At 37.0% G+C, this 24,761-nt stretch overlaps 2 protein-coding genes across 2 annotated transcripts in view; both read left to right on the plus strand.

Moving 5' to 3' along the window:
• Positions 1-2,450: 2,450 nt before the first annotated feature.
• On the plus strand, positions 2,451-2,810 carry LOC117036697 (60S ribosomal protein L31-like). Its single transcript, XM_033131772.1, has one exon. The coding sequence runs from the start codon at positions 2,451-2,453 to the stop codon at positions 2,808-2,810; it is 360 nt and encodes a 119-aa protein (XP_032987663.1).
• A 989-nt stretch (positions 2,811-3,799) lies between these two features.
• Positions 3,800-24,761, plus strand: part of SLC25A36 (solute carrier family 25 member 36) — a 28,827-nt gene continuing 7,865 nt past the window's right edge. The window contains exons 1-4 of the mRNA XM_033132036.1: positions 3,800-4,101; positions 13,305-13,469; positions 17,152-17,229; positions 19,474-19,574. Of these exons, the coding sequence (XP_032987927.1) occupies positions 4,061-4,101; positions 13,305-13,469; positions 17,152-17,229; positions 19,474-19,574 (385 nt within the window). The 5' untranslated portion in view covers positions 3,800-4,060. The remainder of the gene's footprint in view (positions 4,102-13,304; positions 13,470-17,151; positions 17,230-19,473; positions 19,575-24,761) is intronic.

Genomic DNA, 24,761 nt, shown 5'->3' on the forward strand with positions numbered 1-24,761 from the left:
AGATAGATAGATAGATAGATAGATAGATAGATAGATATCTACATATATAGATATCCAAACACTTAAAACTAATGTTGCCAATCCAAGGCTTGAAACCCACATGAATTTTGTGTACCTATAAGACGAATAGAGACTAAGTGGGGAGAACAATGACATCGGTGGTCCACCTGTGCTCCACTCCCCACCAAATAGCTATTAAGAACTATTCTTTAGCACATTAGCAATTAAAATTCAAGGTCAGTGCCAATCTGGAAATAGAGTAGGAATCCCCTCTACTTCACAGTGAGCTCATTTGTTTTGAGGCACGCATCCAGTTGTGGGCACCCCTTCCCCACGTTTCTCTTTCTATATTCAATAAAATTAAAAAAAAACAAAACACTGCAACTCCCAAAAGACCCTCAGCAGGAATTGGGGGCTGGAGGAAGTGAAGGTGTGCCTGACACCACAGCATGGTCTTAGCCCCACCCACCCTGCCCTAATGCCATCCTAGAAAAACCTTCTTTGTGTAAGGGAGAAGGGATCAAGTAAACTCTGTGCCAGTCTTGAAAGAATCACTTGAATATGTGCTTTAGTCAACAGGAATGAGGAAGAAAGGTTATAAAAGAGCAGTAGGATGACAGAGCAGCAAGCATGACAGCCAACTCAACCCTGGAATCACAGCAATAATAACCACCGCAGCAACCGCACCCAAGGGGGCGGCCCCATGATTGACCAACCAGGATGTGCAGGGGTCAGAGTCTACCTCCATGATGGCATCGAAAAGAAGTTCAAGGGAAACAGTCACATCATGAATTGTTGTTGCTCATTATGGGAATAACTGCTAACTGCACATGAGAACTCGAGCTCCTTTCTTACCAGTTTTATAAGCTTCATTAAATGTAATTCCTACAGTATTCACCATGTCAAACACATGGAACTATAGCTATTGTCTTAAAAGAAACACATCTAAAATGGCGCAGTCACTTTGGAAAACAGTAGGGCAGTTCCTCAAAGGGTTAAACATAGAGTTATCATAGGACCCAACAATTCCACTCTCTATATTCCCAAGAGAATTGAAAACATATGTCCATGCTAAAACTTGTACACAAATGCTCATGGCATCATCATTCCTGATAACTCCAACGTGGAAACGATCCACGTGGCCATCAACTGAGAATGGATAAAAAGAAATGTGGTGCATCTATACAATGGAAAATTATTCAGTCATAAAAAGGAATGAAGTGCTGACACATGCTACAACATGAATGAACCCTGAAAACATTATGCTTAATAAAGAAACCAGACACAAAAGGTCACATACTGTATGATTCCATTTATATGAAAAGTCCAGATTATGCAAATCCAGACAAATAGAAAGTAGATTAGTGGTTGCCAGGGGATAAGGAGAGGAGAATGGGAGCGACTTCTAACAGCGTGTGGGATTTCTTTTGGGGTGACAAAAATGTTCTGGGATTGCGTTGTGGTGATGGTTGTACAACCATGAGAATATACTAAAACCCACCAAATTGAACACTTTAAATAGGTGAATTTTATGCACGTGAATGACACCTCAATAAAGCTGCTGTAAAAAAAAAGAACTACCCACAAATTGTTAATGCAATGGTTGGAGGGGAGTGTGGCCAGGTGCCAATTTTTATTTCTACTTTTTTGTTTTTTTCCTTCAAATGTCCCCCCCTCTATTGGGCAGCTATTACTTCATCAGCTGAAACTCTGAAATTAGGCAGACTCTTGGATTCAAATCCAAGCTCCTTCTGGATAAACTGGACAATATTGGTCAAGTCATGTAATTATTTTACACTACAGTCTCCTCATGAAAAATTGGGGAGATAATGTCACTTACTTCACAGAGTAGTTGTGAGAGCTTAATAAGAGAATGCTGCAAAGTGCTTAGATGAGAGCCTGGAACGTACACCATCAGGAACGTACACCATCTGGAACGTGCCGCCATCAGAGCGTACACCATCAACATTCACAAGTGCATCCATGGAGTGGGTTTCAAGAAGCGTGCCCCTCGGGCACTCAAGAAATATCACCTGCCATTTTTGTTCTTAAGAATACAAGGCAGTAAAATGCTACTACTAATTATTACAGGTAGGCCTTACATAGCACTGCTACAGGTGCTTTATGCATTTTAACACATTTAGTCCTCACAACTACCTTGTGAGGTGGGTACTCTTATGCCCATTTTACAGATGAGCATTTACTGTGGAGTGGGTGAACACTTGCCAGTGCCATGCAGTCTGTACTTTTTGTAGGACTTTAGGAGAAGTAAAGAGCATAAAGAGCTGAGGCAATCAGGGAGGACTTCATGTAGGAAGTAGCCCAGGAAGGAAAGGAAGGTGGGCCTTGAATAATCACACATGGGTGGGAAAGGGTGTTGAGAGCCTTGCAGGTGGAATGAAAGTTACGGAACAAAGAAGTGGGAAATATTATCATTTGGGCTTGGCAGAATGACTCCCCCAAAGAAGGGTGGTGAGAAGAAGAGCCGTTCTGCCATCAGAGCGTACACCATCAACATTCACAAGTGCATCCATGGAGTGGGTTTCAAGAAGCGTGCCCCTCGGGCACTCAAAGAGATCCGGAAATTTGCCATGAAGGAGATGGGAACCCCAGATGTGCGCTTTGACACCAGACTCAACAAAGCTGTCTGGGCCAAAGGAATAAGGAATGTCCCATACCGCATCCAGGTGCGGTTGTCCAGGAAGCATAATGAGGATGAAGAGTCACCAAATAAGCTCTATACCTTGGTTACCTCTGTACCTGTCACCCCTTTCAAAAATCTACAGTTAATGTGGAGAACTACCTGCTGATTGTCAAATAAAGTTGTAAAACCGAAAAAAAAATCAACATTTGTTCAGTGTGGGTGATGAGTACAGACTGTGTTATATTATTCTCGGTACTTTTCCGCACCTTAAAAATAATTACTAATTAACAAAAATTTTAAATATTTAACCACCATGTTCTGGAGAAATAAAACATTTTCTGTCCCTTAGTCTTTGACCTTCTTATATATACACAAAAGAAACATTTACTAATTAGAAGAATGAGTAAATGTCAGTTTTCTTGATTCTTTCCAACATAAACCTTAATGTTTGAATTGCCTGTTTTAGTTATGAGGCCCTTAGGGATTTTTTTTCACACAGATCTACCTCATCCCTTGTCATCACCGCATAATATTCCATAATAGCGATGTTTCATGCTTTATTTCTCCATTTCCTCCGTGATGCCAATTTTCCACTATTACATTGTTTATAAACACTGTCTGTCATCCTGCATGAGTATCCTTGTAGGGGCCTTTTCACGCGTTGTTGGACTGTTACTCTGAGGTAGATACCGAGAAGAAATGCGGGTCGTAAATCTAATTTTTAGAAAGTAAACCAAACAAGGGGTAAATGGGAAATCTCTGTACCATCCTCTCAATTTTGTTGTAAACCTAAAAATTGCTCTAATGAAATGATTTTTTTTTTTAAGTGAAACAGAGACTTAGCGCCCCCTCTCTGCTTGCCTACAACGAATCCAGGCGGTTTCTCACCTAGTCGGGGCGCGAGCGTGGGGTCTCCAACGGTGCGCCCACGCGAGCCCAGGCAGAAGGCGTGCCGCCTTCACCACCCGCGGAGTAGGTGCGAGGGCACAGTGACCTACTACCCTCCCCGCACGCGCTCCGGCCCCGCCTCTCGGCCCCTTTCATTGAGAAACCCCTTAGCGATCACGTGAAAGAGCCATGTCGGCCCCGTGACGTCACGCAGCGCAGACCAATAGGAGCTTCTGTTTATGAGGCGGGGGAGGTCAGCCGAATATTCACGCCCCTGCACGCACCCTCCCTCTGCAGCCGCGCCGTTCTCCGGCTCTGGTCGTGAGCGCTGAGCTGGAACTGGAGGCGGCGCGGCTGCGGGCCGCGGGGAGGGCCGAGCCAGTTACCTTTTCCAGCCGCGTCTCCGCCAGCTGCCCTCGCCGCCCCGGGGGCGCTGTGCGGCTCCGGTCCGGAACCGAAACCGCCGGCCGTTGTGGGCGGCCAGATCCGCGTCCCGCTTCAGCGCCCGGAGGACATGCGGGAGAGAGAATGAGCCAGAGGGACACGCTGGTGCATCTGTTTGCCGGGGGGTACGGTACAGGGGGGGCGTGCAGAATGGGTCTAAGGGGGCTGGGCTGAGGGCCGTGGACTGGGATGCAGGCGAGAGGAGTGAGGCCCCGGCGGGAAGGGGCACTGGGCCTCCGGCCCGCGAGGTTGGGGGAAGAGGGTGCTGAGGCCCAGGTGGGGAGCCTTGGGAGGATGAAGCCGAGGAAGGACGTGAGGCTTTGGGCCTGCGGAGCTGGAGCGAGGCTAGGGCCTGATCTGCGGGCTGGGGAGTGGGGGGCGGGGTGGGATCAACGCGGGCCCCAGGTGCCACTGCGAGCCCAGGCCACGCGTGGCGGCCTAGCGGGTGTCTAGGATGCGGACTCGTGGGGAGGAGTGTAGCTGCAGGCCTCACGTAGGTTGGTTAGCCAAGGGGTGGACGGGGCGGGAAGTGCGGAGGCAGAGGACAAAATGGGCGCCGGGGCCTCCTCCTTCCCTTCTTGCTGCGCGGGCTACGGGGCCTCATGTCGCTCGGGCTCCGCTGCAGACACGGGCAGATTTCCGGGCCCTGCTCTGCCAGGGTGGGTCCTTGAGGGGTTTCCGGCACCAGATAGGCATTGGTATTCTTTCTCCCGCAGTAGCTGTAGGTTTCTAGCTTTTGGAAAATTGCCTTCCCAAGCTTTCCCAGGTTGCGAGATGCGGTGCAAAGTGGCAAAGCCTTTGAGGTCAGATTCTTTTCATGAAAATCAACCCTCTGCCACACCCGCTGCTTTTCCTTTGGTTAAAGGAGAAAGTGTGCGGTAGGGAGAGGTCACATACCTCGGCGGTAGTGTGTGAGCAAGGTTAGGACTAAGCCTGAAGTGTTAGAATGCCATCCTAAGTGCTACAGACATTTTGTTGAGCCAGTTGAGTCTCCTACTAAAGGTTTGTTACTTCCAAATTATTTGGAGAATCCTAACAATTTTAAGTTCAGGAGTTATTTAGGATCATAATCTTATCAAACATGGCTATGAAGAATTATGCTGAGGCTCTACTCTCTACCTATATGGCCATATAAAGTCGCATTCTCTCAGGCCACACAGTATGTTTTTAAATCGACCTTTTAAAGAATATTAAGGTAATATATATGCAGTTCTATTCAGTGTCTTGAGTTGAACATATCGACTCTATCATCAATGATGGCATTACTTTCCTTGGCACATTCATTCAACAAACATTTATTGCACACCAGTTTAGGGGCCAACCACTGTTCTGACATCAAAAATACATATTTTTTTAATCTGTGAGACTCAGTTTCGGTAAAGCTTGCTTCCCACATTGCTAATACATTTACCAATAATCTTGGCAAATTAAATCATTAAAAAAAAAAAAAACAAACCTGTTAGCCATGGACATGTTTCTGTGAAGATACCTCGGTATGCAAATAATTGGATTCCCTGTTGTAATCAGATCGCAGAGATGCCTGAAAGTTAGGAGACTGCACATCTACTTCTGGCCGTTTTAATTTGAGTGAGAAATGGACAAATGGTATATTGCTTCCTCTGTAAAGTAAGGAAGTTATGCTATGATCTCTGAGGCCCTTCTCTCGGTTCTAACATTTCTATGACTCTGCTCTAACATTTCTATGACTCTGCGTTCAAGATTCACGTATCATTTTCTTAAAAGTAGGACACATTTATTTGAAATGTTAGCTTGATTGCACTAACTTCCCAGTTCCGATTAGTATCATGAGTCACTTTGTTATTAATACGTGTAAAGGCTCTTCTGGTTAGCTTTTTCTTTAAAAACAGGAGTGGAGAGTTTTTGCAGCATGTAAACAAATAGATTTTGGAGCCCCGCTCCCCAAAGAACCAGCATGTGCAGGTTAGAGTATATTAAAGGAAGTACTGGTATGTCAGGCCTGACACAAGATAGGTGCTCAGCCTTGTAAAGTCCCTTCCTTGGCATTTCATCTTGATTTTACATTTATATGTGGTTGCATGAGTCATTTCAATATAAAACCTGGCTTATCTTAAAGAAACACTAGAACTAGGAAGAATGGTAAAGATCATGTTTCAGATATTGGAAACACAACATTATTATACTTTTAAGTATTCTACTTCTGCCCTGATTTTACAAGGAAGCGGGTGAAGTAATTTAATAAATATAACAAAACTTTTTGCGGAATCAACATATTTGACACCCAAGTGGGAGTTTCCTTACTGAAGTAATGAATGGATAGATTAATAATGTTGTCTACTTTACTGTCTATATTTTTACTGGCCTTATTTCCATTATTTTCACCACCTTTTCTTTTCCTTCTTTTTTTTTTCCTTGTGAAAATGCATTCTTTCATTCTTACCAGTAGATTACAAGACTAAGGGGAGTTGCTTACCCTGATGTAGAATATTCTCAAAGAAACTATTTTCCTATAAGTGGATTAGTATAGCACAGCAGTGTGGATCCTGGAGCCCTGAGAGTTCCCAAGACCCTTTCGGTGGTCTGAGAGGTTAAAACTGTTTTCATAGAAATACTAAGACGTGGTTTGCCTTTTCGCTGACATTTGTACTGGTGGTACAAAGGCAGCAATGAGTAAAACTGCTGATGCCTGAGCTAGTATGCATCAAGGCAGTGTCCCCAGAACGTGCTAATAATAGTCATTGGCACTTGGAATTTAAAAAACCAGTTTCATTTATGAATGTTCTTACAGCAATAAAATTATTAATTTTACTAAATCTTGACCCTTTCGTACTCATCTTTATTTCATATTCCGTGTGACAAAATGGGAAATATGAATAAATTACTTCTGCATACCAAAGTAGTTCTGCAGTTGCTTCAGTCTCAACTGAACTAGCCTCTTTTTCACAAGAACCATTCTTACTTGAAAGAACAATCGATAGACTGACTATTCAGACTATGTGGCATACGTTTTCTCAAAAAATGAAGGAAGTGAGCCCGTTGCTTCAGGGAAAACCACTGATAACATTTGTTGCCTTATGGTAAAATTTGAGTTTTCAAGCAAAAGTTAGAATTTTTGAAATCTTGGATTCACAGGAATGTAATTTTTTTATATTGTGTAGTACATGTATCAACATTTGGAAGATCTGTATAACCCAGTGAACCAATATTTTTCAAATGACCAGAGTCATGCATAGGTAAAATATTCAGAATGGAAAACAGATGAATAGATTTTAATGTAACAATGTGAAAAGTTTGGTTATTGTTCAGATTCCGTAAGTACCTACCACTTGTCAGTTTTAATGTAGTAATGAAGAATATTCACAATTATCTGAAAAGGACTGAATCATATTAATTAGAAGGTGGTCAGTGCTATGGAAAAAAATGGAAAAGTGGAGCAGGATAAAGGGGAATAATGGGAGTGCACCAAACGGGGATGGTGATGAGTCTTACTGAGACAGGTTCCTTTTGAGCAAAGACGTGGAGGGGAGAGAGTTAACTGTTTGGAGAAAACAGGCGGTGAAAAGATCCTAGGGTGGGAGCACTGTAATAAAACACCTGTAGGCAGAGTAGTAGAGCCTTCTTAGGCCATTAAATGACTGTGTATTTCTGAAATGGGAGGAGTCATTGCAGCCGTTTAAAAGGCTGGCTCTGGTCATCTGGCCACTATGTTTAGAATAGACTATGCGTAGGGTGAGGGCAGAAGTAGGGAGATGATTTGGCTATAGCAGTAATCAAAATGAGAGGTAATGGTCATTTATAGCAGGTTGTGATGTGTTGGATTATAGAGTGTGAAGAAGAGTCGAGAAGAACTCCAGGGTTTTGAGATGGGCAATTGGAAGGAGGGATTGCTGTTAACTGAGATGCGCGAGGTTGCAGATGGAACAGGTTTGAGGTCGGGAAAGAGCAGTAGTTCCATTTTAGACATGGGAAGTTTGAGAACGAGGTCAAGAAGCCAGTTGTTTGTTTAGGTAGCTGGATATATTAGTCTCGAGTCCAGGAAAGAAAGAGGTCTGGACTAGAGATGCACATTTCATAATTATTGGAACATAGATGGTACCATGAGCCTAGATGAGATCACCAAGGGAGTGACTATAGAGAAGAGAGTGTCAAAGATTAGCCTCTGGAGACTTCAACAAAAGAAGTCTGTAGAAAAGAAAGAACCAGCAAACTGGCCTTAGAGTGACCAAGAAAATGTGTTCTAAAAGTCATTTAGGAAATAGGGGGTGATCTACTGTCAGGTTACTGTCAATTATGGTGATGTCTGAGAGTTGTTAATCTTTGAATTTAACAGTTGGAGACCTTTGATGGTTTTCAAGGCAGAGCCAGGGACCAAAGGTCTGATCGGAGTGGGAGAGCAGTTATTGATGACAGATAGAACTTCGAGATTTGCTGCACAAGGGGAACCAAAGAAACAAAGCAATAGTTTGTTGGGGGAAATTTTCTAAACCTACTAGGGATCCTCAGTATATTTTGTTTCTATAGTGAATTTTGGTCCTCGGTCTGATATCTTACTGTTTTTCCTGAAAGACTATATAATTACATCTTGGGCTGTATGAAATGGTTTTGTTCTGTGTTTCATGTTTATCTAAGTTGGTTAACATTTTTTTCAATATTATTGGTATTTTGATTTTGCCTTGCCATTCAAAATGCCTTGCCTGTTAATTTTTCCCCCTGCATCAGAAATACTGCCTGAACCTTCAAAAATACTTGTATCTATCTGACTTCTCATAAGGTAGTCTGTCAAATATATAGAGTATGCCCTTCATTCACTGTTTCAAGAAATTGTATTGTTTTTTTACCCAACCATTAAAGCTTCAGAGAAAATACCTCAACAAATACACTACTGAACAAACAATTTTGGTAAGACTTCCTAAATGGTTTTTACAGAATTTCAGAGATGGGCTACATGCTTTGAGATTGAAAAACTCCTTGGCTAACATTTTAATGGATCTCTTCCTTAGTAATATCTCTTAATTTGACTAATGCACTGTAATTAGGAAATTACAGTGTTACCTACAGGCAGAAAAATGACAAAATATTTCAATCTATTCATTTTGGTTTACAAAGGTAAGCACTGAAGTTGTCTGACAATAGGTTTGCTTAAAGTTAACAAAACTACATTTCTAAAGAACCTGTTATATATATTTACATGTATGCACATGTGCCTACACACACACACACACACACACCAGTATTGTGGACCCAATCAAAATAGGTTTTGTCCTTTTATAAATTACCTTGCCTATTAAAAACAAATGTCCTACTCAATAGAGTCTTAGAAGGTTAAAACCAAGGATATATGTCTAACAACCACAGTTCTTTTCCGTGACCTACCTACCTTTTCCTTAGCTGAATTCTGGGTCGCCTTGGGTTCCTCTGCCTTGGTGTAGCTAGTGAAAGTCCTTTAAAACCAAGGAGACTGTTCTGCAGCTTGAGGCTGTCCCACTGATGCGGTTTTGTGTTTGTGCACACCTGACTTATGTATTGATGATTATTTGTGGCAGAAAGTGATCTGCTTGCTATTCATACTTTTATTTAATGAACAGTTTCTGTTTCCTTTCTTGTCCTTGTCACCCTCCCCCCTCCAAACTTCTCATTCCTGTGTTGCTCTAACCTGGGTGGGAGAGAGCACTTTGAGGCCCCCAGGGGCCTCCTCTTGCTTATAAGACCTATTTACACAGATTGTTTTGTTTCTGTAACCAGTCTCTTGGTTACATTGTACCTGGTTTCAAAAAAAAACAAACTCCATTCTAAGTAGCTTTTAGCCATTGCTTTACTCAAGGGATCCCAAGTAGTTAGAACCCTTGGCATGCCAGAATTATTAAACAATTCTTAAATATTTTCTAAAATCTGCATAGTTGTACGATTACCTCCCTCACCAAGCAACATTGGCCTTCTAATATCTTTAAGATGTATGACATTGGCCTATACAAGTAGTTTCACTAAGAATGTATAGTTTAGGTGCTCCAACCTGGATATACCAAGCGTGTGGTGACATAACAGTTTTATAGATTCTTAACCTTAGAAACAGTCCCTTTAGATTTTTTATATTCCCGGATAATGAACTTTGCTCTTGCTCTTCTGCTATCAAACTTGGCTGTTCTCACCTTGGAATTCTTTGCAAATCAAAGCATTTAAAGCAAAGGAACAGGCAACTTATATTAATTACAACTTTTAATAGTAAAACTTCCAACATAATCTTTATTAGTAGTAGCAAGTGACATCAGTGACACCTTGCAACTGATTTTAACGTATCACTGGATCAGAGTGACTCAGGACCAGTCAGAAGACAAGAAATAAATTGAGGGCCTGCTCTAAGGCACTTGTAGTGGGGATTGTGAGGGGAAATAGAAAAGAAGTTTAGAAAGTGGAACCAGTGATACGTGAGGATAGTTGGTTATCAGAAAGCCTCTGTATCCCTTTATCTCTGTTCCAACTGGTGATTGTTAGCCTTCAATACCTCCTACCTAGGTGATTACAGGAGCTTCTTCATTTGGCCTTTTTTTTAAAAAAAATTGTATATATTTAAGGTGTAGGACAGGATGATATACATAACGAAGTGATGATTACTATGTAGCATGTCTTCTCACAGTTACCATTTTTTTGTGATGAGAGTACCTGAAATCTGCTTTTACAAATTTCCGGTGTTCAGTCCAGTATTATTCCTGATAGTCCTCTGTACAGGAGAACTTTAGACTTCTTCGTCTTTGTAACTGCCAGTGCTGTACCCTTTGGCCAGCACCTCCCCGTTGCCTCCACCTCCACAGGTGGTAACCACCCGTCCACTCTGCTCCTGGGTATTTGACTTTTTTAAAGGTGTCACATAAAAGGAAGATCATGTAGTGTTTTCTTTCTGTGTCTGGCTTATTTCATTTAGCATAATGTCTTTGTGGTTGGACATGACAGTATCTTCTACATGGCCTTCTAGACTCCAGATTCTTCCCCTTCTTGATCCTGGATTCTTCACAGCCTCAGTACATTCTACATTATCTGTCTTGATAATTTTTTAAAGCATTATATTGGCTATGCAAATTGATGTTTGTGAGGAATTTGATTATTATAAATAATAAAATATTTAAATCAGTGTTTATTGCTAAAAATCTTTCTTTGTGGGGGAGTGGAATAAGAAAGACTAAAATAATTTTAAATGTTAATATTTTTATACAGAATGTTTTAAAAATAATTTCTAGTCTTTTGCATTCATTGTTTTATGACTTGCTTGGCTTGAGAGAATAATTGTGCTGCCCACATCTTATAGATTCATAAATGAGACCAGCAGTATATGTTTAATATATTTAGTTGTGCTCACATCCATTTAATTGTGAAGCTGAGAATGCACTGACCCAGCCCCCAGCTGTTAAATAGCACACTGCTTTAATCTCACACTAAATTGACCAGCCCATAAAAATACCTCTACCCATAAGCTATATATGACGTGTAATAATACAGAAGAACAAATATTTTTCCCTACCCTTCCTGGTTAAATTGCATCTAATTAGTACAGAACAGTGTTTCAAATTTCATAGCAACCCATTAGTGGATTATGAAATGAATTTGATTGTTCTATGACCAACATATTTTTAAAAGTAGAATAGGAAATACCAGTGCATTGCATATAACAGATGAATATTGTTCTGTAAAATGTATGTTTGTGCAGGTGGTTATTCTGCATCTTGATGTAAAATATCTCTCATGGATTGAAGTCAAAGATTTGAAAGCCACTAAAAAGGGACTAAGAATCAGGAGATAGGGTTTGTTCTTTAAGTAACTGGCTGTCGACGTGGAGCGAGTCATTTTCCCTTGCAGAACTTTTGTTTCCTCACCTGCTGTATTGAAGATAGATTGGTGACGGGCGGGGCAAGGGCAGAAGCAGGAGACACTAACGGGGAGGTTACTGCACCAACCTCAGTACAGTTGCCTCCGCACGATAGAGTACACAGATAGAGTACACAGATAAGCGAATTCGTGTCTTGTAGACCTGAAAATTATGTTATTAAACAGTGTCACCACAATAAATTTAATAATAATAAAAGGTATAGTGGCTTAGACCAGGGTGGAAATAGTGAGAAGTGGTCAAGATTCTAGATTTTGAAGTTCTGGGTCCGACATTTGTGTATTATACACATCATTTTTTCATGGGGTCCAGTGGGTCCCAGAAACATTAACCACATTCTGCAGTTAAAAACCCCTACTATTATTTTTAAATACTGCTAAAATTTTGATAAATTAAAAATGTATGCCAAAGGTAAAAAAGCTACTGAAACGTAATAAAACCCAGCCTCCCCCAGTTCCCCTCCCCACATCTCCCAGGTAGGAACTTTCTACTGGTCTTAGTTTTTTCCTTTGGGATTTTCATCATCCTTTTCTGATAGATGAGGCTTTAGTTATATTATACTCGTCCCTATTTCCCCCTTTCCGTCCTCTCAGGACAGTTAGTTATATCACAGTTTTTTTCTTTATTGAATAACTTCATTCTTCCCCCGGAGTTAATAATTGCCCCATATTTTAAAATGTTTGTTTAGTTATGTGAGGATTTATACTTGAATATTTATTTTCATATGGTCAAATGTATTGTCTTCTTTTCCTGGAGATCTTTATCCCTCTGAACTCCGTCATCCTAATCCTACCATGTTTCCCCGAAAATAAGACCTAGCCGGACAATCAGCTCTAATGCGTCTTTTGGAGCAAAAATTAATATAATACCCGGTCTTACATTAATTTTTGCTCCAAAAGACACATTAGAGCTGATTGTCCAGCTAGGTGTTATTTTGGGGGAAACGGTATCTGGACTGGTTATTTTCTAAAAAGCCTGACATTTCACTACCATCTTGGGACTCCTTTCTCTCTTTCCTGGGTTATTCTGTTCCCTTTTGCTTTCAGTTCCCTCCCCCTCACCACCACCCCCCCCACCTCCCCCCCCGTTTTATTGAGATGTCATTGACATATAACATTGAATTCAGTTTACATAATGATTTGCTATATTCCCTCCTCTTTCTTAATTCAGTCCCTTAATTTGTGGAACACATCCTTTAGTAGCTGTGTAAGAAAGGGTAGGAGATTTGAATATTACTTTGTCTTCTTCAGCTAATTCTAATTCTCGCGAGGATGATAATTAAGCTCAGTTCTTTTCTAGCTACCAAAGCTATTTGTATGCAGTCAAAGAAATGAAACATTTAAAAAATTATTTCCTCTTCTGAAATTAAAATGTTACATTTTAGTACCTTGGCAAAGCCCCAATGGCCCACCTGTTTTACAGCACTGTGCGTGTGTTCTGACGAATTAAGTTTTGTTCCTTTCTCTGTTTTTGTAGATGTGGTGGTACAGTGGGAGCTATTCTGACATGTCCTCTGGAAGTTGTAAAAACACGGCTGCAATCATCTTCTCTGACGCTTTATATCTCTGAAGTTCAGCTGAACACCATGGCTGGAGCCAGTGTCAACCGAGTGGTGTCTCCTGGACCCCTCCATTGCCTAAAGTGAGAGCACATATTCACGAATTTTTTTTAGTCCATTTACTTTAATGATGCTCATATATTTGTTTCTATTCTGCCATATTTTAAAAGGTGGTGTTTTTTTTCTTTTACAAACTTAATGACAGTTATTCCAAATTATGTTCATTAGCAACAATAATCCCTAATGGAGACAAACAGCTGAATAAAATGTAATATTATTTTCAAATTGTGTATTTGGAATACTTTTTACATTTGTCCAATGGATTTATGTCATAAAAGCCTACTATAAGTATTTTAAACTATGAATTCATTTATTTTTGAAATGTGATACTGTTAAATGCTAATAACTCTTTTTGTGTGTGTCTTTAATTTTCCAAGTACTCACACAAGTAAGTACATCCAATTAATGACAGTCTTTGATTTTTATATGACAGATTTATAACTGAGATTTAAAGCGGAGTTCTACTGATTTTAAAATATGATTCAGTGTTTGTTTTGACATTTCTTGATGGTTTGAAAAAGGTGTTTTGTTTTTTGTTTTTTTTTTTACATTTTACCATACTTTATTATGTTACAAGTTGGATTTGAAATGTCAAATCTATTGAAATTAGGTTTTACATGTTTAAACTTCGGTATGTAACTGAATGCTTCATGTGTCTGCCTTATCAGCTATCTCACTTGGGACATAATATGTTTGAACTTAGTTCAATAGTGTTTATTTTGTAGTAGCAAATAAACTCATACTCTGTGTTTATCTTCTCTACCAAAAGATTTTATCAGTCTTTTTTCAAACTGACTAAGTACATAAATAGGTCGAAGAAAATAGTTAACAATTTTGGATTAAAAGGCCATAGTTATATATAAATATCTGATTAATAATAGAGTATTTTAATATCATGATTTTAACATTTATTGCCACTCTCTTCTTAAAGTTCGTCCTTTGACTTTTGTGACAATACTATATTTTTTTATTTATATGTATTTTTATACTTATGTATTTTTTATATTTATATTTTTTATTTATGTTTTCAGTGGTTTTTGCCTTCTCTGACTTTCCTCAGAGGAACTGTAGGACCCTCTGGGCTCAGCTTTAATTTTTCAATTTTTCAGGCCCTCTTATATAAGAGTTAATTTAACATGTTTCCCCTATCAGTGTACAGGTGACTTCCCAGTCTGCATTCTCTGGCCCTAGCATCTCTTCCCTCTCATTTCCATTTTTTCCCTACTCAGGGACTTTGTCCTAATCAGTCGATTTCATGGCTACTACTGCTGCTTTTTTTCTTTTTCCAACATCTTTATAGAGATATAATTCACATACCATAAAGTTCACCCATTTAACGTGTACAATTCAATTGTTTTTAATATATTCACGGAGTTGTGACCATCACCATTTTCTAAATTGAGAACACTTTCCTTATCACCACAAAAAGAAACCCTTACTCAGCCGTCACCCATTTTCTCTCTTCCGTCTTACCCTCCCCCCAGCCCTAGGCAACTACTTTTTGTCACTACAAATTTACCTGTTCTGGACATTTTATGTAAATGAAATTATACAATATTTTTTTGTGACTGGTTTCTTTCACTTGACATGTTTTCAAGGTTCATCCATGTTGTAACAGGTATCTTTTTATTGCCAAATATTTCAGTGTTTATCTACTCATTGGTTGATGGACATTTGAGTCGTTTCCACTTTTTGGGTGTTATGAATAATGCCACTATAAGGACATAATTTTTTCATTTCTCTCGGGAATATACTAGGAATGGAATTGCCGGATCATATAGTAAGTAACTTTATATTTAACATTTTGAGGAGCTGCCAAACTGTTGCCCCAAGTGGCTACATCATTTTACGTGCCCAAGACCAATACATGAGATTTCCAATTTCTGCACATCCTCGCCAACCCTTGTTTTACTATGTCTTTTTTATTGTAGCCATCGTGGTGGGTTTGAAGTGTTTCACGGCTTCTTAACCAGAAACTTTAGGAATTCCCTCCAGGCTCTCTTAGTTTCTTATGTGGCTCATTGGGTGAGCTTCCAGAGGTCTATAAATTAGATGAAATTGTATGCAAAATTGTGTTTGCAAATTTGTATTTTTTAAAAGGACACTTACCTTCCTTAATTTCTCAAAGGGACTTATAATACAGAAAGGGCTAGTAAACACTGAATCTTTAAAATGTGCTCTATAATTTGTCATTCTTAACTCTGCTTCTGTCTAATCTAGTTTTATCAAAAGTGGTTTCTTTATCACCTGTGTCAGTCATCTGGATGCATAGTGAAAACCCAAATTGCTGAGCATTCTCCTATACCTATACTTTGAGGGTGGGATCAGAGAAATCTGCGTTTTAAACAAATGCTTCAGTAATAAAAATAATATTAAGATTTATCAAGTGCTTACTGTGAGCTAAGTACTCTTTTAAGCTTTTCATGTATTAATTTATTGATTCCTCACAGTAACTGAAAGAAGAGTACTGTTTTTCTCTGTTTACTGCTGATGAAAATAAGGATAAGTGAAAAGTTATTACTTTATGTTCTCACAGCTATTCAGTTACCAAAATTGGGCTTCATATTGAGAAGTCTGGTCCCACAACTCAGACCCTTAATAAACCATTATGCCAAATTGCCTTTTAAGAAATCATTCTTAAGCATATAGATGCTTGAGAACCACTGGCCTAGTCTGTTAACTCTAAATTAAAATACCAACTCTTCCTCAATCTCTGTTTCTCCTCACCTCCAAAACTTAATAACTCACCCTCAGAAAGCCTTCCATGACTTAGACATGCATCTGTTTCTTTCCCTACTGGGCATATGTATCTAGCTTATATAGTACTTGCTAATTAATATGGTCTGTTAAATCTTTTGTTTCAATATAATTCTTTTTTTCCACGACTGGGAGGCAGATTTTTCAAAAGAATTATATTGAAACAAAAGATTTATATAAAGATTAAGCAGAGTAAGAAGAAAGGGGCCTTACCCTTTCTTCTTACTCTGCTTAATCTTTATATAGTTAGCTATTCAATATAGTAAATGCTAACTGAGTAGAGAGAGCAATGGTAACCGGCCAACATTTTAGTACCCTAAAGGTTTTTAGATTTTGCCATTGCATTTCACTGGAATGGTTAGATGAGATAATGCTGCAGTACTGAGAGATTTGTCCCATGTCAAATAAAGGACATCAAATACTGAGGGAACTACATTTCTGATTGGGATTGGGATTGGGGGAGAGAGAGTGTGTGTGTGTGTGTGCGTTCTCAACATTTTTTATTTTTTTTGGAATAATACTACATTTTGTGACCTCTTACCAGTTCCCAAGAAGTACTAGAAAAGAATTCCATAACACATATTGATCTATGGATTTGGTTCCATTAACATCTAATTGGGAATTGAATTTGCTAGTAAAAAGAATGAAATGAAGAAGATGGAAGAGTAGCATGACAATATGAAAATAAATGTAGAAATCTGTTATTATATCTTTAAAACTTTTAGGAAACATCTAAATGGAGTTCTTTTTATTATCACTAGTAAATCTATTATCAATCTTCCATAATTGATGCTGTGTCAAGAAAACTAGGTTTTCGTAAGTAAAGAAAATTGATCAGTGCAGCATTACGTAGTATAAACATGTGATTTAGACGCTTAAGTTTGCTATGCAAATAAAGTACTAGACTTTGAAGGACATTTCTTTCTAAATAATATTTTTCTCTTTCAGGATGATCTTGGAAAAAGAAGGGCCTCGTTCCTTGTTTAGAGGATTAGGCCCCAATTTAGTGGGGGTGGCCCCTTCCAGGTAAACAAAAATTAAGTTAAGCAAAATGCAACCGTCTTCCTTGTTTCGAGTTTAATGAAGGGAGATGCTGAAGTCAAGGTGGTAAGGATAAAGCACTGCGGTGTAACAAACGGGTATCAGTAAAAGGATGGGCAGGTTGCAGCGTGTGGAGGGGCACAGGATCTCACAGTGAGGTCACCGTGAAGTCCTTGCTGTACCCGGTGCAAAAGGCAAAGAACCAACTAAAGGAACAAGTGGGAACTAATCCTATTCTTTGGTTTAGGGGACAAGCTAAACCGATAGAATGGTTTCGTTCATTATTAAAGAAGCCCAAAGGCCTTAATACATTAAGTTGTCATTTTTCTCTGATACATTTTTATCTTAGATTGACTTCTTCCGTGATAGAACACTCCAGAGTCCCCATTTCAGCATGAAAATGCATAGCCAGATCTGTGTCCAAACATGGATCTGTGCCAGATCCATGTCTCATTATTTATTGCATTTCAACTTTTTATGGCCTATTTTTTCTCTTTAAAAAAAAATTATCCAAAATTTCATCTTTATTGTAAAGACCAAAAAAATGTATAGTTTAAAGCTTGACATTCCACCTTAAACACCTCACCTCTCTCACCCAGTGCACCTCCCCTCACACACTCTTCTCGCCATAGAAAACTGGCATTAAACACTTTGGTGTACAGTCTTTCATTAATTTTTCTGACCTATCATATACATAAAATGTATAATATGTACACCTATTATCATTTACATGAATTAAATTGTATTAAACATTTCACCCAATTTGTCTTGAAGCTTTTTCCATGAAAATGTGTAGTTTTTTTAAAAATTCATAGTATGACTATCCCATCATTAATAAGCATTCCCTTACTGATAAGCCTTTAGATTAATTTCCAGATTTTTACTGTTAAAAACAATGATTTTTGTGAACTTAGTGGTACCTTCATCTTTGCATACTTAAAACAAGTATATTTCTTTAGGATAGTTACCTAAAAGTAGAATTTATAGATAAAAGGGCAGACGTACATTTAAAATTAATAAATATTGCTCAACTACCTTTTGAAAAGGCATCTCTTATTTTTATTCTCAAATAGTGAATTAGTTGCCTTTTATCCATGTATTACCCGTGTTGGCTTCTATCCATGCCTTTTAATACTTGCCAAATAGATTGAACGTGGTTTTTCACTGTTTTAATATACACTTGTTTAATTTTTGGTGCAATCACATCCTCCTCGTAGTTATTTGTATATCTCTTCTGTGAATTACCTGTGTATATATATTCCCTGCCCTCTTTCTCATTAGGATGTCTTTTTGCCTTACTGATTTCTAGTAATGCATTATTACTTTTCACAATTTGGCATCATTAAATGTATCCTAGTTTTTTTCCTTTTTCATGAAGCAGTTGTTTCATTTTAAATTAACGTCCCCATTTTTAAGTCACCTTTAAAAAGGCACAACAATGAGACTCCCCATTTGTACTTGTTTGTCTGCTCTGTCCCTTTGGACCAGATAATCAGGATTGTTGGGAAATAACAGGGTATTTGAAACAACAAGCAACTAATTCAGTGCCTGGAAAGCTAAACAATGAGGAGGTGGCTGGGATGCATAAAGTCATAGTCAGTATGTTAATGGGAGATATTTACAAATTTAATGGAATGTTTACAAATGTTGGAAAATATCACCTGACCTGAAGAGGCTAATTTCGTTTGGAATTGTCTTGTCTGTTTAATGATACTGTGAACTACTCTCTGTATAGTATAGGTTAGAATATACCACAGTATCTCAAAATTGTTTAACGTATACTTTGATCAGTTGGGTCAGTTCTAGATTTCTCTCCACCAAAAAAATAAGTGCTTATGCCGTATTTCCTTAACTCAAGTGTATTTAAGTCTTAGCATTACAGCAGCCTTTCAGCCTTATTCATATGCTTTCAAAATTTTATACAAATATTTTTTGTTACAGTTAGTTGCTGTCAAAGTATTGGGGTGGGGTGGGGGGGTGTCTGAGGTTGCTTTACATTTGAGGAATTTTACATTTGAGCTTGTCTTTTTCTTAATGAGTCAATACAGAAAGTACTTCAGGGTCTTAATGGGGAAAATGTGTAAATTAACCTGATCTTACATGGGAATGTAGCTAAGACTTTATTTTTAGATTTCTGTACTCTGAAATTACAAAGAGCAATTTATGTGTCATTTAAATCTTAAGAATTAAGTAACGAGCTTATTGATAAAATGTAAATCTTTATTTTAGAGCAATATACTTTGCTGCTTATTCAAACTGCAAGGAGAAGTTGAATGGTGTATTTGATCCTGATTCTACCCAGGTACACATGATTTCAGCTGCAATGGCAGGTATGAATATATAATACTAAAAAACAAAAAATTTTCTGAGATCTAGAGACTTAATATTGAATTATGATGAATTTACATTGTAAAATTAAGACAATGTGCTTTTCATTCATTAGCATCCACAAATACGATTTTTACATTTATTAGTATACAATAAATTTGATTGGGAGGTATATGTAAAATCTGTTGTCAATTGGCATTTTGTAATTAGGAGTTTGTGATGTATACAGGTAATATATTTACATTGTCTCGTGTAGTTCACTGAATACTTAGTGATCACTTTTAATAGTTTTAAGAAGCCAACCATAATTACACTACAAGTTATGGAGCTGTAATTTACTCTTCTCTCCTCAATTTCTGTTAGTGCCTTTTCCCTTTTTGCTGCATGTTTTGGCTTCTGTCTGAAATGTGCCGGCAGTTCTTGGTAAAGTATTCATTTTGTCCTGTGCTCAAATGCTGAAATTTTTGTGAGTGATGTATTACTGATAACTCAGAGTTACTGCAGTGTATGCATTTTGAAAAATATGTGTAGTGTTCCACTTAAATCACACTAGATAGCACTCAAAATTTAGACACTGGCTATGTGTACATGCTATAGAAATGTTTCCAGGAATTCATCTGTCATCATTGAGTGTATGTGATTTCTGAGTTAAAACAACCAGTCCTGGGTCTCTTTCTACACCGTCTTAAAGATAAACTGGAAGATTGGTTTAACCAGTTTGGTTCTGGAATCATTTGCTGTTATGCATGTTAGACAAAGCCATGACCTTTGGTTCTCATTAGAAAATTCTCTGCAGTTTTCTGAGATTTGTTGCATATTTATCCATGCCTCACATTTCCAAATTATGCTATGACTTTATAAAGCAAATTATATCTACTTTCATCAACTGTTGATCAATTAATTGAAGTGTCAGCTATGTGCTTAATAATGAGTGCCTTAAACTGTTAACCATTTTCTGTTTAGAAATAAATTGGATCAATTTGAACCACATACTTAACGAACTAAGTGTAAGTTTGAAATACTAATTTCTGAAAGGTCAATAGCCATTAATAAATCTAGCATATACCTCACAAAATATTTTTAAGGCGTTTTTATATTTAGTAGTTGTTGACTAACTCATTGAAGTTTTAAAGCTGGAAGGTGGTGAAATACTCTTATTTTAAAATGTGGAAAGATCTTGGGCACGTTATGTAATGTATGTGAACCTCCATTACCTTATCCTTGGAATGAGTAGGTTGCTCTACATAGATTTGGATTTTGAGAATTAGCTCTTCGGTACCATAGAGATCATCTAGTTACAACTGGAATTATTTTTTAATGTACTTTTTACAGATGTTGAATACGAATAGATTTTCCCTCTACACATTTCAGTGGGTATAAGGTAAAAGTTAGTAGCTAATTTCAGTCTGTATAACCACTATATTAGGATCTTTAAGAATGTATTTCTGAATTACCAGTGTTTATATTTTTGTTTTTTAACCCCAGAAAATTATAAAGAAATGTTAATCTTTCTTTTTTTGAAAGAATTAAAACCAAGAAAGTAGATGAGCAATCATTTAAGTTGAGGAAAGTTGTTATATATTCAGTATTGCAAATTTAGAGTTTCTGAATATCTTAATTCCTTCTGGAACATTAAAGTGTCTCATCAGAATTTGTTACTATATTTGTATCAGTTGCAAAGAATTTCAGTGGAATTGTTGTTTTGCACTTTTAAAAAAAAAATGTGAACATGTTAACTTTGTTTTTTATCTCTATGTTGATACTATTTCCCAACTTGAATTCCTAGAATTTTGGTTAATTGATAGTTTTATACTTGTTCACATACACTTATTGTGTAATTTGAAAATACTTCTTCCATTTGTTTTCAGTTACATTTTTTTTCTGAGAATTGTGCTTTCAGAGCTTTCTTGCACTGTTCATGAGCATTATTAACATTTAGCTTTGCAGTTTTTACATAACTACATGGTTGGTGAAACTGAATGGTCCCATGCAGATTCATTAAGGTAGCCTTTTGCCCCCTTCATTCTTGAAATAACCAGATTGCTCTGGTTTTTCTTCATGATCATTTTTTATAGGTCTTTTAAATTATGAATTGGGGGTGCAAAGTGCTTAGAGGCAATCATGAAAAATTGTTTTTCAACTGGCTATTCAAAAAAAAATGCTAACCTTGTCATTTTAGTATCAAAAAACACACTAAAATAGATCATTAATGCTATTGCCTGCAAGATTTTGCCACATCAAGCAGCATACACATTAAGAATTTAATAACATACCTTGGACATAATTTTATTTCAAGTAATCTCTCAATTCAGTTGAATTTTTCATGTTATCCATAAGAACTAAAGTTTTTAGATCTAAATCTTTTTAGTTAAAAGGACAGTTTATTTAAAGTGGGTCTTGTTTTCATTTGTTGTAGTGTTTCAAGGGAATACTGTAAGAATTTGTAAAACTTTAAATTTGGGCTATAAATTTTCATGCATTGAAATTTTTTCAATTGTGAGGCTATTTAATCTAATGAAGTAACGTTGTTGACTCTTCCTGTTTTACCTGCCCCTTTTTTTCTTTCTTCTTTTTTTTTTTTTTTACTACATATGACTTTTGTCAGACTAAGTGAGTCTTAGGAATTGAGGGTATTTGTTTTGTTGAGGACATTTGTGTTTTTGTTTAAATGAACTTGCATATTCCACTGTATACATCTAGATATGGGTGTGTATACAAAAAATAGAATTCAGCTTCTTCTTTGTTTATAGCAATTCCCAATTTTAAAAAGTTTTTATCTGGAATGTATATACTATTATATATAGCATTACAGACTTAAAAGGAAATGAATTCCAATTTTATTGGATTATATATTCCAACAATTTCTGTTCAGTTTTTTTAAAGTACCCATAATATAATCGTTTAACATTTACTAGATACTTAATGGACTTTATTTGTTTATAGCATTCACTTATTTTTCAAGATATATTTTTCTATTGACTTAAAGTTTATTAAAGGTTAATTTTTTACTCATTAAATAGAAATTTTGTCTTACATATATAAAATTTTAAAAAATATTTTAGTAAAAGTCTGGGGTCCATGGCAGTTCATTCAGCCAGATGGATGATTGAACAGATGTTTTGTGTTTGTGTGTAAACATTATTCCTGTTTTTTTGTTTTGTAGAACACAAGAAATTAAATACAAAATAACTCAAAATATTTCATAAAAATGGATGTGCAATATTACTGGCCATAGTGCAAAAGGTGAAAGGTACTACTGAAGCAACATATACTTTTATTTTATTTATTAAAAAGATGATAAATAGTTAACAAAATGAAGTTACTTGGATATTGGTTTCTTTTTTTTAAGGTTTACTAAATAGGCTGGTTGTTAAAGAATAGAAAATTATAATTTCAATTCCAATCATGGTAGATAAATAATGGTAGGAAAATGGAATATGACAATTCCCTCTAAATATTTTCTTAGATTCCCTTTGACAAGGTTGGCATTTTTTTTTTAAGGCAAAATTGGTCTTTTAGGTAAGTATTTGGACTCTGAAACTGTTGCAGATGGCAGAATTTTCAGTACTCGGTGCATTTTTTTAAAAAAATTGGTGGCCCGTTTTGATACTCCTTTCTTTTTCTTTTTTAACTTAAAATTTTCAAAAAAGTTAGATCTCACCGTAAATATTTCTCAGATCCTTCCAGTGGGATTCATTTTGTACACATGTTTCTGATGAGGTCACTGCTTGTTGTTATGATACAGAAAAGCCTGTGTCTATTTTAGGCATTTACTGTACATTTCTCCCGAGAAAAGAGTGAGATCGTGTCATCTCATGCTCCCCATCCGCAGGTCACTTCCTGTAGAAATATGGACTAACTTAAACCTCGTGAGTACTGATCTGAGCATCTCTTGCAGCCTCTAGTTATAAGAAACATCCCCTGGGAATTTACAGTAGCTGTGGAATTAATAGAAGGCGGGAAATGAACTTTTATTTCCTGAATTTGTGTGTGCATTATCTGAATATTTTCTAAAACTTTAATTCTGATTCCTTTATAATATTCCTTCTAGAAGGAAGAATGGGGTAACTTTTCAGTCATCATATAGTAAAAGCCTGGGGTCCTCAGCTTGGCCATAATCGCCTTGACCACCAAAGAAATTGATAACAGTATTTAAGAGATACATAGTTGTAACTGGTATCATACCATCCTGCAACTTGGAGAAAAAGTTCTCTTTGCTTAGCATAACATATTTTAAAAATCTAACACAACAGTGCTTTCTATTCTCTTGCTTGTTGATACTTGGCTTTTTTCTACTCATTGATCTTAATACCTGTCCTTACTTTGAAAATAAATGCAGGACAAGAATATATGGGATCTTAGCTGTTTTAGTTTTAATTTGTTTTTTAGTAGTTTTAATACATTTCTCAGAAAGTTAGGTGGGCTTTGTTCTACTAAAGAAATTAATTGAAATAAAAAGTACTAAAAATGCAGTACCACAGGTATCACTCACTTAATGAAACAGACATTTTCAGCAAGTTTTATAGACTATAAGCAGGATTTCTGTTAATCTGGTTTTTAATCAGTTTACATTATCAAATGGAGTCTTAGGTGAAGCAAAACTAAACAACTGCATTTTAAAAGTTTTTAAAAACTTTCTAATGAAATACTAACCACACTACTAACAGTATGGCCAATATACTACCACTTTGCTTTAACTGACTGTGGAGTAACATTAATTCTTAACCTACAAATAGATCCTACATATACCTCTAAGTCAGTTTTAATGTTTAACAGGGTACTCAGAATATTATAGTGAGTTAACATATTATCAAAATGTCACAAAATTTAAATGCCAAAATAAAAAATAATAGGAAATTTCTAAATTTCAGGGGCACCATTCCCAATATCTTTGTGTATGTTTGTCTTAGAAAAAAATAGGAAGATATGTTTGGCTTTGGATGTTTGTCAACTTCAAATTGCTTTAATACGTATAATTCAAAGTTAGTGATAAATTTTTGTTTCTTCCCACCTGTTTCATTTCTTGGATTAATGGATTATATTTTTCTAGATTTCATTAGCCTAATAATATCTACTTAGTTTATTAGAGTGTCTTTGATAAGAGACTATAAATAGCACAAAACTCAAGGATCAGAGTTTTAACTGGTAAAAGACCAATAGCTAAAAACCTGTGGATTATTCCCAGATTC

The sequence above is a fragment of the Rhinolophus ferrumequinum genome, chromosome 17 (assembly GCF_004115265.2).
Source record: "Rhinolophus ferrumequinum isolate MPI-CBG mRhiFer1 chromosome 17, mRhiFer1_v1.p, whole genome shotgun sequence".
NCBI classification, from domain to species: Eukaryota; Metazoa; Chordata; class Mammalia; order Chiroptera; family Rhinolophidae; genus Rhinolophus; species Rhinolophus ferrumequinum.

Excerpts from the sequence above, each read along its gene's own strand:
- LOC117036697 (XM_033131772.1), top strand. The coding sequence starts at position 2,451 with ATGACTCCCCCAAAGAAGGGTGGTGAGAAGAAGAGCCGTTCTGCCATC.